Source organism: Curcuma longa, chromosome 20 (genome assembly GCF_044706935.1).
Source record: "Curcuma longa cultivar G26 ecotype Majalengka, Jawa Barat chromosome 20, ITB_CL_G26_1.1, whole genome shotgun sequence".
Lineage (NCBI taxonomy): Eukaryota > Viridiplantae > Streptophyta > Magnoliopsida > Zingiberales > Zingiberaceae > Curcuma > Curcuma longa.
In genome coordinates this window covers 2,978,176-2,991,570 of record NC_133880.1, presented here as the reverse complement: position 1 = coordinate 2,991,570, position 13,395 = coordinate 2,978,176, and the positions used below count along the sequence as shown (strand labels likewise).

Here is a 13,395-nt window from a genome sequence, read left to right as displayed (position 1 = left end):
TATGTCGGCCACGACACCGTCTGGTTGCCTTGGTTGCATTCTCAGCTTCCTTTCCCGTCTCCAACTTCGACGAGTGTATCGACCACGACACCGTCACCATCACCATCGCCGTCGCCATCGCCGTCGCCCTAGGAACAAAATAAATAAATAAATATATATATATATATATATATATACACGATTTTGATATTTTGCGCGACTCCCTCGTGCGCGCCCATGAGTGTCACGTGATTCACCGTCTATCATGCGATCGCGCACCAGATCTGACCGTCCAAATGTGAGAATACACAGTATTCCTCCGCCCCGACCCCCACCGCTGCTGGTCGCTCTCGCCGCGTTGTTCGACCACCGCCGACCGTGGGCCCGGGCAGGATCGATGCACCATTCGCTGGCGCGTCGATCGGCGTTAGATTCCGACCGAATTGTGGTCGGAATCTGTTCCGCGTAATTTGGTCAGAATGCGATGGCAGTGACACGCACCGATTTCCGACCAAATTGCGGCTGGATTCCGACCAAATCGCGACCGGATCTCCGACTGCGATTTGGTCGGAATCCGGTGCGTGTCACTACCGTTGCGTTCTAACCAAATTACACCGGATTCCGCCCACAATCCGATCGGAATCCGACGTGCCGATGAGTGGCGCGTCGATCGTATCTGGGGCGACAGCCAGCGGTGGTCGAACGCGTGGCATGGCGGCCGGCAGCGGCGGAGGTCGGTTGTGTTGCTCACGAGGTCGCATAGAATATCAAAACTCACACACACACACACACACATATATATATATATATATATATATATATAATATTTTCTCCCTGTGGCGCGTCGATCGCGTCCGAGGCGGCGGTCGGCGGTAGCCGGATGGCGCCGCGAGGGCGGTGATAGTGACGGTAGATCACGGGTGTTGCGCACGGGTCGCGCAGGAGAATTCGCGCAGTATATCATTTCTCTCTCTCTATATATATATAATTTTTCAAAAAAAAATAACTTTGAAGATTTGTCTTTGAATTTTTAAGTACTCCGAGAAATTAGTGAATATTTTCCTATACAATTCTAAATTTATTTAATAATTTCTATAAATAATTTCATTTCTCCCCCTCTTTATTTCCTTCCTCTATTCCTCCTTCCATTTTAATTTTACTCCTTTTCCATTCTAAAACATTCAATTAAATTTTCATCTCCAAATATTAATTAAAACACAAAATATTTTTAGAAAATTAGTCAAGATTTTAATAAATATGCAACCTCAAATTAACTCTAAGCAACAAGTTTCTTTTTTTTTTTTCATTTAAAAATATTTTCTTATTTATTTATTTTATTTATCTACTTGGTGCCGTGAAAGCAAGCGAAGTATTTAAAGCGGGGAATGCCGCTCCTCGCTTCTCGCCGGCTATCCCTCGCCAACGCCAGAAAACGCTGGCTTCCTCTCTCCCTTGGATCCAAAACCTCCTCCTCCTCCTCCTTCTCCTTCGCCGAAGGTGTCCCCGATCGAAGATTGAACTCTCATCAATTCCGAGCTTTTCCCATCGATGCGGATACCACCGACGATCCCTCTCCGCCGCATTTGATCCCGTCTCCGATCGAGGTAATATCTTTCGCGCCTCGCCGAGAACGGATTTAGGGCTCATTGCGTCCGTGATCCCTAATGTCGATTGTTCGACTTTTTTTTTTTTTCTTTTCTCTCCTTGTCGAAATTTTGCAATTTGGTGCATGGATTAGCCGTCTGATTTGTTTGAGATTTCGATTCGTCTCTCTCCTGCTTTATTCCCTCTTTTATCATGTAGATTCCTTTGTTTCTTCGAGACTGAGCAATCGGCATCTGCTTTGCTTCCAGAAGTAGGGGTTTTATGCTCCGCTATTTATGCATCATTGCACACGGAACATCCAGAATCATTTAGTTCTAGAATTGTTGCGTCTTTTAGGTCTGGGATCATCCTCATCGCGTATACCATTGATAGTTCTTAGCGATGCTTCTGCAATACGAAACCCTAGATTTCCATGCTGTTGCAAATTATGTCACCATCTAATAGTCCTTAAATTCAAAGCTAGAATTTCCGTTTAAATACGTTCTTTAAATTTTACCGAGTATGTTCTTTAAAAAGCAGAACATGACAAGAACACGTTCAAATTAGTCTTCTATATTACTTAATTATCTTTTCATTATGGTGGCAAAAAAGGACTTTAGCGATCCAAATTTTTTTATTTCTTGATTATGTGTTCTTAAAAAGAATTAGCATTCAAATAATGCCCAAGTAGGCCTCTCTAATTAAGTTGATGGCATTAAAGTCTGACCTCCATATCAATCAAAAGCAAGAAAAATTATGGAAAACAAAACAACAACTCATTAATGCTTTCCTAAAAGACCTACCTTTTATTTTTTCCTTTTCACACGTTTTTTTCTTCCCTTCAATGAATTCCTTCATTTGGATGATATTTTCTGCTTGTTTTTGAGTAAGGGAAAGTTTCAGGGACAGTTACTTGTTTTTGAGTATTATAAAAAATAAACAAAATAAAAAATGGAAAAATTGGGATAGTGTTATTTCTTTTGATTAAATATTTTTTACTTCCTAAAATTCTATTTAAATTACTTTAAAAAATAATTAGTAAATATATGGTCCATCTCTACTATGTTTATCAATTGAAATTATTATCTCTGGGACAATGGTGCAACGGTAGGACATTCGGGTTGTGACCCAGGGACCTGCAATTCGATCCCCAGCTACGGTGTATTTGCAAAAATTTTCTTTTAAATGGGGAACACAATCAAAGGATGTTGGGCATCTGGATTGCCCGTCGTATGCGCTTCCTGATTTACCCTGGTGGTCGGTGGAAAACTTTCGTGAGACCGGATCGGCCACTCTCAAGGATTGAGTCCATAAAACTGATTAAGATTTATCATCAATTGAATTATTAATTAAAGTAGAATTGTAGTTCTACTGTGGTTGGTATAAGCCAAAAGTAGCTTCTTCTTTTTGGATCATATAGATACGGTGGTTGGTAGTTTGGTATTGTTTTATTTCCTGAATTGGTATTTTATTGTCGAAAAGAAAAAAATGTAGTGCTGCCGTTTTTTAAAAAAATTTAAAAGAAAATGATAATAAATATTTAAATTTTGTTTGCTTTTGAAAAGTAGAAATTGAAAATGAAGAATTGATTGAAGTGATCGAAGCTAAAGTTTAAGAACCCTTACGCAATCACCAATAATGCTAACATTTGACAGCCATCGGCTGTCTTCAATGGCTGTCTTCTTTTCTGACTATGTCGACGAGGATCCTCATTTGCCAACCATTAATTTAATTGACTCAGTTTAAAAGTACAAAATTGTCAATTTTTCTTCTTCTTTCTTTTCCTTTTATGTTATGTATTTATTGTTTGAGCAAAACTTCGATCCCGTGGGACAGCAATTTTATAGTGTTTTTTGCTGGTCCAATTTTTGGTCGCTTCTGTTCTTGACCTCCCAGAGCTTAATTCAGGAAGCTTGCACGCTTCCCGATCATTGCTTCCACATCAAGGCCCATCTACTCCTGCATGAAGTGGAGAACTGCATACAGTTGATTATTCGTGATTGCACGTATCAAAAATGGCAAATTCCTGTTTTTAGACGAGATTTCTACGCTACTAATCCAGCTTTGCTTTCCCATAGTTTTCTATATTTTTAACTTACTGCAACGTTTTGTGCAGCAGCATTAGCAGCAGTTCGTGTTCTGCGGCCGGCACCGGAGAGATGGAGAGGAACTCGTCGAGCCTTTCCGAGGACAAGGAGACAGGCGCGGTGGAGCCCTTGCTCAGGAGGCGCACCGTCGCCAACACCACCTCGCAGATCGCCATCGTCGGCGCCAACATCTGCCCCATCGAGAGCTTGGACTACGAGTATGCCTACGCCCTCTCCCTCATCTCACACCCCATCGAAATTTTCAATCAAAAAAATTTATCTAAAAATCCTTTTTTAGGATTGTGGAGAATGATTTATTTAAAGAGGATTGGAGATCTCGAAACAAGGTTCAGATTTTTCAGTACGTAGTGCTTAAGTGGGCACTGGCACTCCTTATAGGTTTGGCTACTGGATTAGTCGGATTCTTCAACAACCTCGCCGTCGAGAACATTGCTGGATTCAAGTTGTTGCTCACGAGCAATTTTATGCTCAAGCATAGGTTAGTGTTCACCATTACTTGCTGCAACTGATTTCGTGCATTGGCTAAGTTTCTACCTGTTGATTCTGTAAAGTAGTTTCAGTGATCATTTATGTGGTCGAGTGCAGGTATCATGAAGCATTTGTTGTATACGCTGGGTGCAACTTAATTCTGGCAGCAGCGACTGCTGCTCTATGTGCTTATGTTGCTCCAGCAGCAGCTGGGTCTGGCATACCTGAGGTGAAAGCTTATCTAAATGGGGTCGATGCTCACTCCATCTTGGCTCCCAGCACACTGTTTGTTAAGGTTTTATATCGCATCCACTCCTTCCTCTGTTGTTATATTGATTGCATATACGTACGTAGAGACTTTGACTATCATTCCTCTGTGGTTTACATAGAAATTCTAATTACAAGTAGAAAATCTGAAATGGGGGACTTACATTGTGTCTACAAGGTCTGATAGGCATCTATTGAAAATTAGTTGTTTCCTGCATTCTTAGATTGAATAAAAATGGCATGAACAAACTACTAAAGATAAAAAAGAATTTAAATTAAAAACTGTCAGTAGTTAGTCTACAATTTGTGTTGCAGGTTAAAGCATCTATTTCTGAAGTCTGCAAAGTAGTTTTTTCCTTCTGCAATTCTTAGTTTTGGGAATAAAAATGGCATGACACAAACTACTAATGACTGTTGTTAAAAAAGAGAATTGTGCATAGACAAATAATTTTGTGCTTGTCAAATCTGCAGATCCTTGGTTCCATAGGTGGAGTTGCTGCTGGACTCATGGTGGGTAAGGAGGGCCCTATGGTTCACACTGGGTCATGCATAGCTTCCCTCCTGGGTCAGGGTGGATCACGCAAGTATCACTTGACATGGAAATGGCTCAGATATTTCAAGAACGACCGAGATCGTAGAGATTTGATAACTTGTGGAGCTGCTGCTGGTGTAGCAGCTGCCTTCAGAGCCCCTGTGGGCGGGGTTCTTTTTGCCCTCGAAGAAGTCACATCATGGTATATATCTTCTCAATCTGCTTCTATAATATCGGCAGTTCTCATGGTTGTTTTTCTGATAACTACTTTTAGGTGGCGAAGTGCTCTCCTCTGGAGGACATTTTTCACGACGGCCGTCGTTGCTGTCGTGTTGAGGGGGCTGATAGGTTTCTGCCGCAGTGGAAGGTGCGGGCTGTTCGGACAAGGAGGACTGATAATGTTCGACCTTAGCTCGACTGTCGCCACCTACGGAACGCCGGATCTGATCGCGGTGGTAGTCATCGGAGCCATCGGTGGACTTTTGGGAAGCTTTTACAACTTCTCCGTGGACAAGATACTTCGCACCTACAGCGTCATCAATGAGTACGCATGCTCTCGCCATTGGTTTGTGTTTGGAATGTAATTGCTGAATCATGATCGTTGCATGCAGAAGAGGAGCTCCATTCAAGATCCTTCTCACAGTGACGATCTCACTCGTGACCTCGTGCTGCTCGTATGGACTTCCTTGGCTGGCCAAATGCACCCCATGCCCTCCAGGATCTCAATGCCCGACCATCGGCCGCTCGGGCAACTTCAAGAGCTTCCAATGCCCGCCAAACCATTACAACGACCTCGCCTCCCTGTTTCTCAACACCAATGACGATGCCATACGCAATCTTTTCAGCGGCGGCACTGAGAATGAGTTCTACATTTCTTCTCTTCTCATCTTCTTTGCTGCTAGTTTTTCCCTCGGCATCGTCACCTACGGCATCGCCATCCCTTCTGGCCTCTTCATCCCTGTCATAATGGCTGGGGCTTCCTACGGTCGCCTTTTGGGCACCCTTCTCGGCCCTCTGTCTAAATTGGATAAAGGCCTGTTTTCGCTTCTCGGCGCGGCTTCATTTCTCGGCGGAACCATGAGGATGACAGTCTCAGTTTGTGTTATCCTCCTGGAGCTCACCAACGATCTTCTGATGCTCCCCCTGGTGATGCTCGTTCTCCTCGTATCCAAAACCGTCGCCGATTGCTTCAACAAGGGAATATACGATCAAATTGTGAAGATGAAGGGCTTCCCCTACCTGGAATGCCATGCCGCACCTTACATGCGAAACTTGGTCGCCGGCGATGCTGTCTCAGGCCCGCTCATTACCCTTTCCGGCGTCGAAAAGGTGGGAAACATAGTTTACACTTTGAAATTGACCGGCCATAATGGATTTCCAGTACTCGACGAGCCACCTTTTTCGGAAGAACCAGAGCTGTGTGGCCTCGTATCGAGGTCTCATCTGCTTGTATTGCTTAAAGGGAAGCAATTCACCACGGAAAGGGTGTCCACTGGCGCAGGACATGTTTTGCAGAGATTTGGCGCGTTTGATTTCGCCAAAGCAGGGTCTGGTAAGGGTTTGAAGTTGGAGGACCTAGACATCGACGACGAAGAAATGGAAATGTTTGTGGATCTCCATCCCATCACCAATAGATCGCCTTACACAGTGGTAGAGAGTATGTCCCTATCAAAGGCTGCAGTTCTATTCAGAGACCTCGGCCTCAGGCACCTCTGCGTTGTGCCCAAGACTCCGGGGGTTAGTATTCCTTCCATTTCTTTATCCACCTCTTGGTCTGGCATTTTCTTATCGCCTGAACCTTTCTGGTTTTGCTTGCAGAGGCCTCCCATCGTAGGGATTCTAACGCGGCATGATTTCATGCCGGAGCACATTCTCGGGCTGTTTCCTCATCTCAAACATCGCCGGTAGCACAGGGCACACCCTGTTCGACTGCTCCCGTCGATTGCATCATCCTTCCTCGGGTAGTCCTCAGATGAACATTTGATCGTCGTTGTTGTTTCATATTGGGAATATTTGTGGTTGATGTTAAAGTCCCCTTTTTTAAGAACAATCACGCCGTGCTCTGTTATGCCTGTGCATGTCGTGCCCTCTGCTCAAATCGATCAGGGTGATGAGGTTTCAGCGGTAGAAGAAGATGTGTAGGGTGATGGCGATGTGGCGGAAACTTGAATCTCACGGCGTATGTATGTGCGCACTCTGCCCATCAGCCGGTCGCCGACGAGAAGACCAGGATTTGGGAGTCCCTTTGGATCGTTCGGAGATAGCCTGGTACTCCTTGAGGTAGATCGCATCGAAGCTGGGGACGAAGTAGTTCGTGGAATAGGTCGTGTTCATGTTCGTGATGTTCCTGGGAATAAAATGCGCTAGAATATGTTAAAATCATTCAAATGCGCTCAGGGCAATTTGAAGATTCTACAACGATAGAGGGCTCTTTTATAAAAAAGACAAATTACAAATTCTGCGTCTGAGCTGGAATTGGAACGAATCGCCGTCATCAGAGAGATCGCAGCCGTTAAAAGGGTCGAGGTTAACGGTTCAAATCGCCCGCAGAGAAGCGGAGTATAATTCCAGAAACGCCTCGGCTTCCTCCTTTTTCTCCTCCCTCCCATGGGAAGTCGTCCGTTTCTCTCTTCAATCCGCCGATTCGGACTCGATCCTCATCGGTGGCGAAGAGCTCCTTGAACTGCAGGTTCGTATTCGATCGATCTCATTCTTCAAGATTGGATCTCGTGCCACGGGCAGCGAATTAGATCTGGGGAATCGGTGTTTTTGTCTCAAAGGCTTCGTCTTTGATGCGCTTTCCTATTTGTTTGTTTGTTTGTTTTTTTTTGGTTTCAGATGATTATCGGTCGTTTGTTCGAGTCCTGAGGCCGAGGTCTTACGTGTTTCTATTGGAATCGGCTTTGAAGGACGGTTGGTAAATCCAAGATCAGATTTTGTTTAGGAGCGATGTTGTTGAAAATTTTGGGTTTTCTAGTCTTGGACAAAAGGTTTTTCCGCTCTCGCAAATTGACCTTAGAAAAAAAATCTGCTTCGATTCTTGGAGAGGGCAAGAAAAAGCAAAAACGTTTTATTTAAAAAGCTGTGTATTGCAAAAATAGACGAGTCGATCTTATTCTTCTGTCATGGCTCAGCCATACGTATCCAGATGGGAAGAAAAAGAAAGAGCTTTAAATGTTTTAGATTTCCTCTGAAATTGTAATTCAAGTTTTCTCGCCATAAGTTTTTTCTACCTCTTGGTAGCATAGTTTCTTCAGTCTATTCCTTTTCCCGTTTTTATTACATAGTTTTACACTATTCTTCCTTTGGTGGATAAAAATTCTTTTCTTGCAATAATATTGAAATTCTCATTAATATTCAGTATCCTACACAGTTTAGCTCTTTGCATTTGATAGGCATGGTTGTTGGGATTGTGTCGTCTTCCTATCTTACTAACCAAGTAAATCTTGTACTTGGATTTGGCAGCTGTGATTTGGAAATTGGATTAATGAGCAAATGCAGAGATCTTGCAGAGCTCTTCTACAAAGAAGAGCTATATCGGAGAACAACATTATTAACAAGATTAAACACTTTTACATATCATCAGCATCTCTTTTCATCATATTTTGGGTTCTAATTCTACTCATCAATTCCTTGATTAGTAAAGGTGATGGTTGTGGAGGTAATGCTCTTCTTTCTGTTTCCCTACATCATCAGCCTTTTGAGGAGCTTTGACTGGTTATTTTGTTAATAATATTTGCCTCTCCATGTTCTTATTGATGGCGTTGTCATACATAAGTAACATCACTTCCCTCACTTTTATGCTTTTAGTGGTTTCCTTATTTGTTTTCTTCTAATTTTTGAACCCCAATTATCTTTGGGATTTGGGTTTCTTTTTTCTGAATCTTTTTTGTCATTTTCCTAATAATAAATTGATTTTCTTAAAAACTATTATTCAATTTCTTCTCTAATGTATTTATTGATTGTGTCTCAGGGTATGGTTGTTGCTTCAGTAACATTCTTCTTTCTAACATATTTTGTAATTAATTAATGCAAGAATGGTTGAGAATTTTATCCAAAACCACACCTTTATAGTTCTTTTTAACTGTTCCTTATTTTTATTTTTCTCTTCAAGGTCGATACCAATTGGCAACAATTAGGTTTCGATTACAGCTTCCATCTGCAGACATTGGAAAATTATAGAGATTTGATTGGTTAACAAGATATAACATTCAAATACTAATCGAATATTCATTTTAGATTGTTTTTCTAAGATACATATACTTTTTTAATTCATATTCATGATGCAGATGGACAGAGCACAGAACCTAGTGAGTTTAGCTTCCACAATGCCTCCTATATAGATAAGAAAGTGGATTCTCAAGATTTGCTGCGATCATCTGATCCCACATCCACTTATGATCATCCAAACAACCAAAATGCCGCAAATGAGAATGTTGGAGAGGATTTGGTCAGTGATAGAAACAAATCAGAACAATCAACTACTCACAAAGACACCACTTCTGAGATGATTTCTGATTCATCTGTTAATTTAGAAAAAGAGGCTCATCCAAAAATTGATAGATTATCACGTATTGCTCCCATTGGCCTTGATGAATTCAAAAGCAAAGCCATAAGTTCTAAAGAAAAGACCATTCCTAGGCAAGTGGGGAGTATTATCCATCGAGTGGAGCCTAGTGGTAGAGAGTACAATTATGCTTCTGCTAGTAAGAGTGCAAAGATATTAGCTCACAACAAGGAAGCTAAAGGTGCTTCCAACATCTTAGACAAAGATCAGGATAAATATCTACGTAATCCATGCTCTGCTGAAGAGAAATATGTTGTCATTGAGCTTTCAGAAGAAACTTTGGTTGATACTATTGAGATAGCAAACTTCGAGCACTACTCCTCTAATCTGAAGGATCTTGAGCTGCTCAGCAGTTTAGTCTACCCAACAGACAGTTGGGACAAATTAGGGAACTTCACTGTGGCAAATGTCAAACATGCACAGAGATTTTCCCTACCAGAACCAAAGTGGGCAAGGTACTTGAAGATTAATTTTCTCAGCCATTATGGTTCTGAGTTTTATTGTACCGTCAGTGTGGTGGAAGTTTATGGAGTGGATGCAGTTGAGAAGATGCTAGAGGACATGATTTCAGTTGATAACAAGAGGTTAGAACCCGAAGAACAAATTGCTGAGCAGTACCAATTTGAGGATCACAGTGCAGAAAAGTTAGAGGAAATTCTTGAACATATTGATGAAAATATGAAACCAAAACAAGAGCCCCCCAAGGGTGCTTCACCAAATCCTATGCAGGAGACAAAACCATCTCAAGTAGGACGAATGCCTGGAGATACTGTACTTAAGGTTTTAATGCAGAAGGTCCAAACTCTTGATATGAACTTTTCTGTGTTGGAGCGTTATTTAGAGGAACTGAACAGCAGATATGGGCACATTTTCAAGGACTTTGATGATGACATCAACAACAAAGATCTAATCTTGGCACAATTGAGATTAGAGATTAAGAATCTTCAGGACAGCAAAGATCTTCTTGTATGTAAACCTTGAAACTCTTATATTCTTGTAGTCTGCTACCAACTTATTTGTTTTTCAGCCAATTCAAATTCTTTGACTTCAGGCCAGTGAAATTGAAGATCTTCTCATATGGAAAAGAGTTGCTTCCTTACAACTGGACCAGCTAGTTAGAGAGAATGTAGTCCTCAGGTTCGATTGAATATCTCTTGTTTGTTACCTATATCTTGTAAATTATTATTTCCTTTTTGAGTTTAGCTTCTCCAACAGAGTATTTAGTTTAGTTAGCTTACATTTTGGAGAGATCTGGTTTTTATGAACCCACTCTTAACAGATACGAATATATGAAGCATCAAAACTGCAGAATATAAACAAAGTAAAACTAAAAATATATTCATAGAATCTTAAATTTTATCTCCTCTTTATTAAACAGTAGGAAAGCCTTCTTTTCCCTCCGTGGAAACAAAAATAAGGTATAAATTCCTTTATCCTTTCCCCATCAACTCCATTTCCCCAACTCTATTTCTCTCCGTCTCACTTTCTGTCTCTTGTGAGAAGCACACACCCTTAGGCAATATTTTCTTTGGTGAACAAAAAGGAGGGAGTGGGGAGTAAAAAAAATAATGTATTGTTTCGTTGAAAGTTTTAAATAGAAAAGGGGAAGCTGTGTAAGTTTTACCCAACATTCAAACTGTCCAAATTCAGGAAAGAGACAAGAGAAAAGAAAGAAATGTCACTGTAAGCAAGATGAGTAGGACAATTGATATTGGTCAATGATTGATGACCACATAACATCCCATATGATTTTTTTGAATATACTTTTTAGTTTTTGGTTTACTTCTGATGTAGCAAACAGTACTGAACTAGAAGTTGGAGAAGAGACGAGAGAAGTAGGAGAATAGGTGAGACCAAGCTAAGAAATGACAGAAGAAGAGGTAAAAAAAAAGATGCAGTATAAGAAAATTTACTTGTAATTTGAACCAAGTAGAGGCTTATCGTTTCTGGAGCTAAGATCATACAGAAAAGATAAATACAATATAAATTCCTAGACCTAGAAAAAGTTTAAAAAATAGATGTGAAAACTAGTTTCATAGACATATGAAGGCTCTTGATAATTGGCCTACCTTTATAGTGCCCATATACTTGCGATTTTAAGTTCCTTTCAAGCTTTAAGTTGGTTGCACGCAATCTTTAGAGTTCTGACAAAGCTTTTCCATGTTCTGACAAGGTTTTTCCATGCTACTCGAACCTGGCTATAAGAATCCATTTAACACATGATTAATAGAGGTGTCGTTGTTCAAGTGTCAGTATCCTACATGAGTATATAGGAGATAAATGATAAGTTCTGGTATTAGTCTTGGTATGAGCTAAGTTTGCATGCCAATATTTTTCTTATGTGCCTCTTGTATGCTCTAGTCCTTTATATGAGCCATTTTTTGTTCTAATAATGATGAATATAAATTCATCAATTATATTCAAAACAAATCTCTGTCGTTTTATTTGAAGATGGTATTGTGCAAATTGAGAGCACAGATAAATTAAATTTGAAGAAAGAATTTGTGTATAGACAAACATCCCTAGGAAAAAAATGTATATTGTAGTAGTTGCACCAATATAATTACTAGAGATTTTCCTTCTTTTAGATCCACTACAACATTGTCCAAGGGGACCATCATAAGTTTTCCTCCTAAGTTAATAAAATAATATGCAAATAATTCTTTTCTCCATATTTCCTAACGAATGTCATATTAAATCAATAACATATATAATAAAGATAAAGTAGTTAAAATTGACTTTTGATATCATGATTTTTCACCAACTAAACAGACAAGAATCTGAGGAACAACTTATGATCCTCACCAATTCATGGTACTCCCAACTATTTATGATCAATAATATGAATCTTATTTCTTTGTTGAGCTCTGTCCAATGGGAATTGCCCTCAACTTGCTTCTTTACTTTAGGAACTTGTGATCGATGTGCACAGGAAATGATTTTGGCTCTTTTTGAGTGCGTGACAGATTTCTTACTTTTTGGCAATACCAACCGATGCAACAACTAGTAAAGAATTAGAACACAAGGGATGAGTAAGAGAAGAGAACACAGTAAAGTAGTTTGCAAAGACAAAATGCAAAAATAAAAAATAAAAAATAAAAAATAAAAAATAAATCAAAATTATGTGTCAACCTAGAAGAGGAAAACGAGTAGAAAATAATATATTTTATTTTCAGACTCTATATTTAGTTATTGAGTTTACTTCACTGTTGAATTTATAATTCTTTCATTTTTCAACAACTTGATGCTTGTGTATTGATGGTCATTAACAGGTCAGAGATCAAAGGCATTCAGGAATATCAGACCGACATGGATAACAAAGCTCTAGCTGTGATATTTGTAACTTTTGTATTTGGTTGTGTGGCTACTTTTAAGTTGATCATTAGCATACTTTTGAGCATCTGTACAATAAGCAAAAATGGAAGTTCATGTCGCATGAGCTCTGGTTGGATTATGTTGCTGCTGAGCTGTAGCATTATTACATTCATAACGCTTTTATAGCTTTTGTATGTATTGGGATCTGTAGTTGAGGCAAAACTTTTGTTTCTACGAGATTTTGATCTGGAGAAGATCCTATATTTTGTTGAGGTACACAGGGCAAAGCAATACTTGCGATGTACATCACTTATTTCAGATTGGAAAAAATACTCAGGTTTTCTTATGGGTTTCCATATTTTGTCAAAGCATGCCCTCAATGTTAAGTTTTAAATTAGAAAGCTTTGCTTTTTGCCGATAATTGTTTGCTTTTGACGCTCACAAGAGTTGTATTGAGGAATGCCCAAGAAATATTTATTACCATTGCACTATCTTAGCTGACAATTTTATACTTGTTCGCTAGGTTACTTCCTTGTAGCTCAACAAACAAATAACATGGATGTGCATTTTCAGTT

At 40.0% G+C, this 13,395-nt stretch overlaps 2 protein-coding genes across 4 annotated transcripts; both read left to right on the top strand.

The window, feature by feature from the left end:
* The first annotated feature begins 1,458 nt into the window (after nt 1-1,458).
* Nucleotides 1,459-7,014, top strand: LOC141813449 (chloride channel protein CLC-c-like). Its single transcript, XM_074701415.1, has 8 exons — nt 1,459-1,583; nt 3,683-3,868; nt 3,949-4,149; nt 4,257-4,434; nt 4,878-5,140; nt 5,213-5,482; nt 5,550-6,675; nt 6,757-7,014. The coding sequence occupies exons 2-8, from the start codon at nt 3,723-3,725 to the stop codon at nt 6,844-6,846; spliced, it is 2,274 nt and encodes a 757-aa protein (XP_074557516.1). The 5' UTR covers nt 1,459-1,583; nt 3,683-3,722; the 3' UTR covers nt 6,847-7,014.
* Nucleotides 7,015-7,525: 511 nt separating this feature from the next.
* Nucleotides 7,526-13,172, top strand: LOC141812892 (SUN domain-containing protein 3). Of its 3 annotated transcripts, none has more exons than XM_074700841.1 (5): nt 7,526-7,627; nt 8,404-8,599; nt 9,228-10,471; nt 10,557-10,642; nt 12,778-13,172. In XM_074700841.1, exons 2-5 carry the CDS (start codon nt 8,434-8,436, stop codon nt 13,004-13,006), a joined length of 1,725 nt encoding a protein of 574 aa, XP_074556942.1. In that variant the 5' UTR covers nt 7,526-7,627; nt 8,404-8,433; the 3' UTR covers nt 13,007-13,172. The 3 variants fall into 3 exon arrangements, with proteins under 3 accessions (XP_074556942.1, XP_074556944.1, XP_074556943.1); XM_074700843.1 differs by lacking the exon at nt 7,526-7,627 and adding an exon at nt 7,775-7,851; XM_074700842.1 differs by lacking the exon at nt 7,526-7,627 and adding an exon at nt 7,775-7,855.
* Nucleotides 13,173-13,395: the final 223 nt, after the last annotated feature.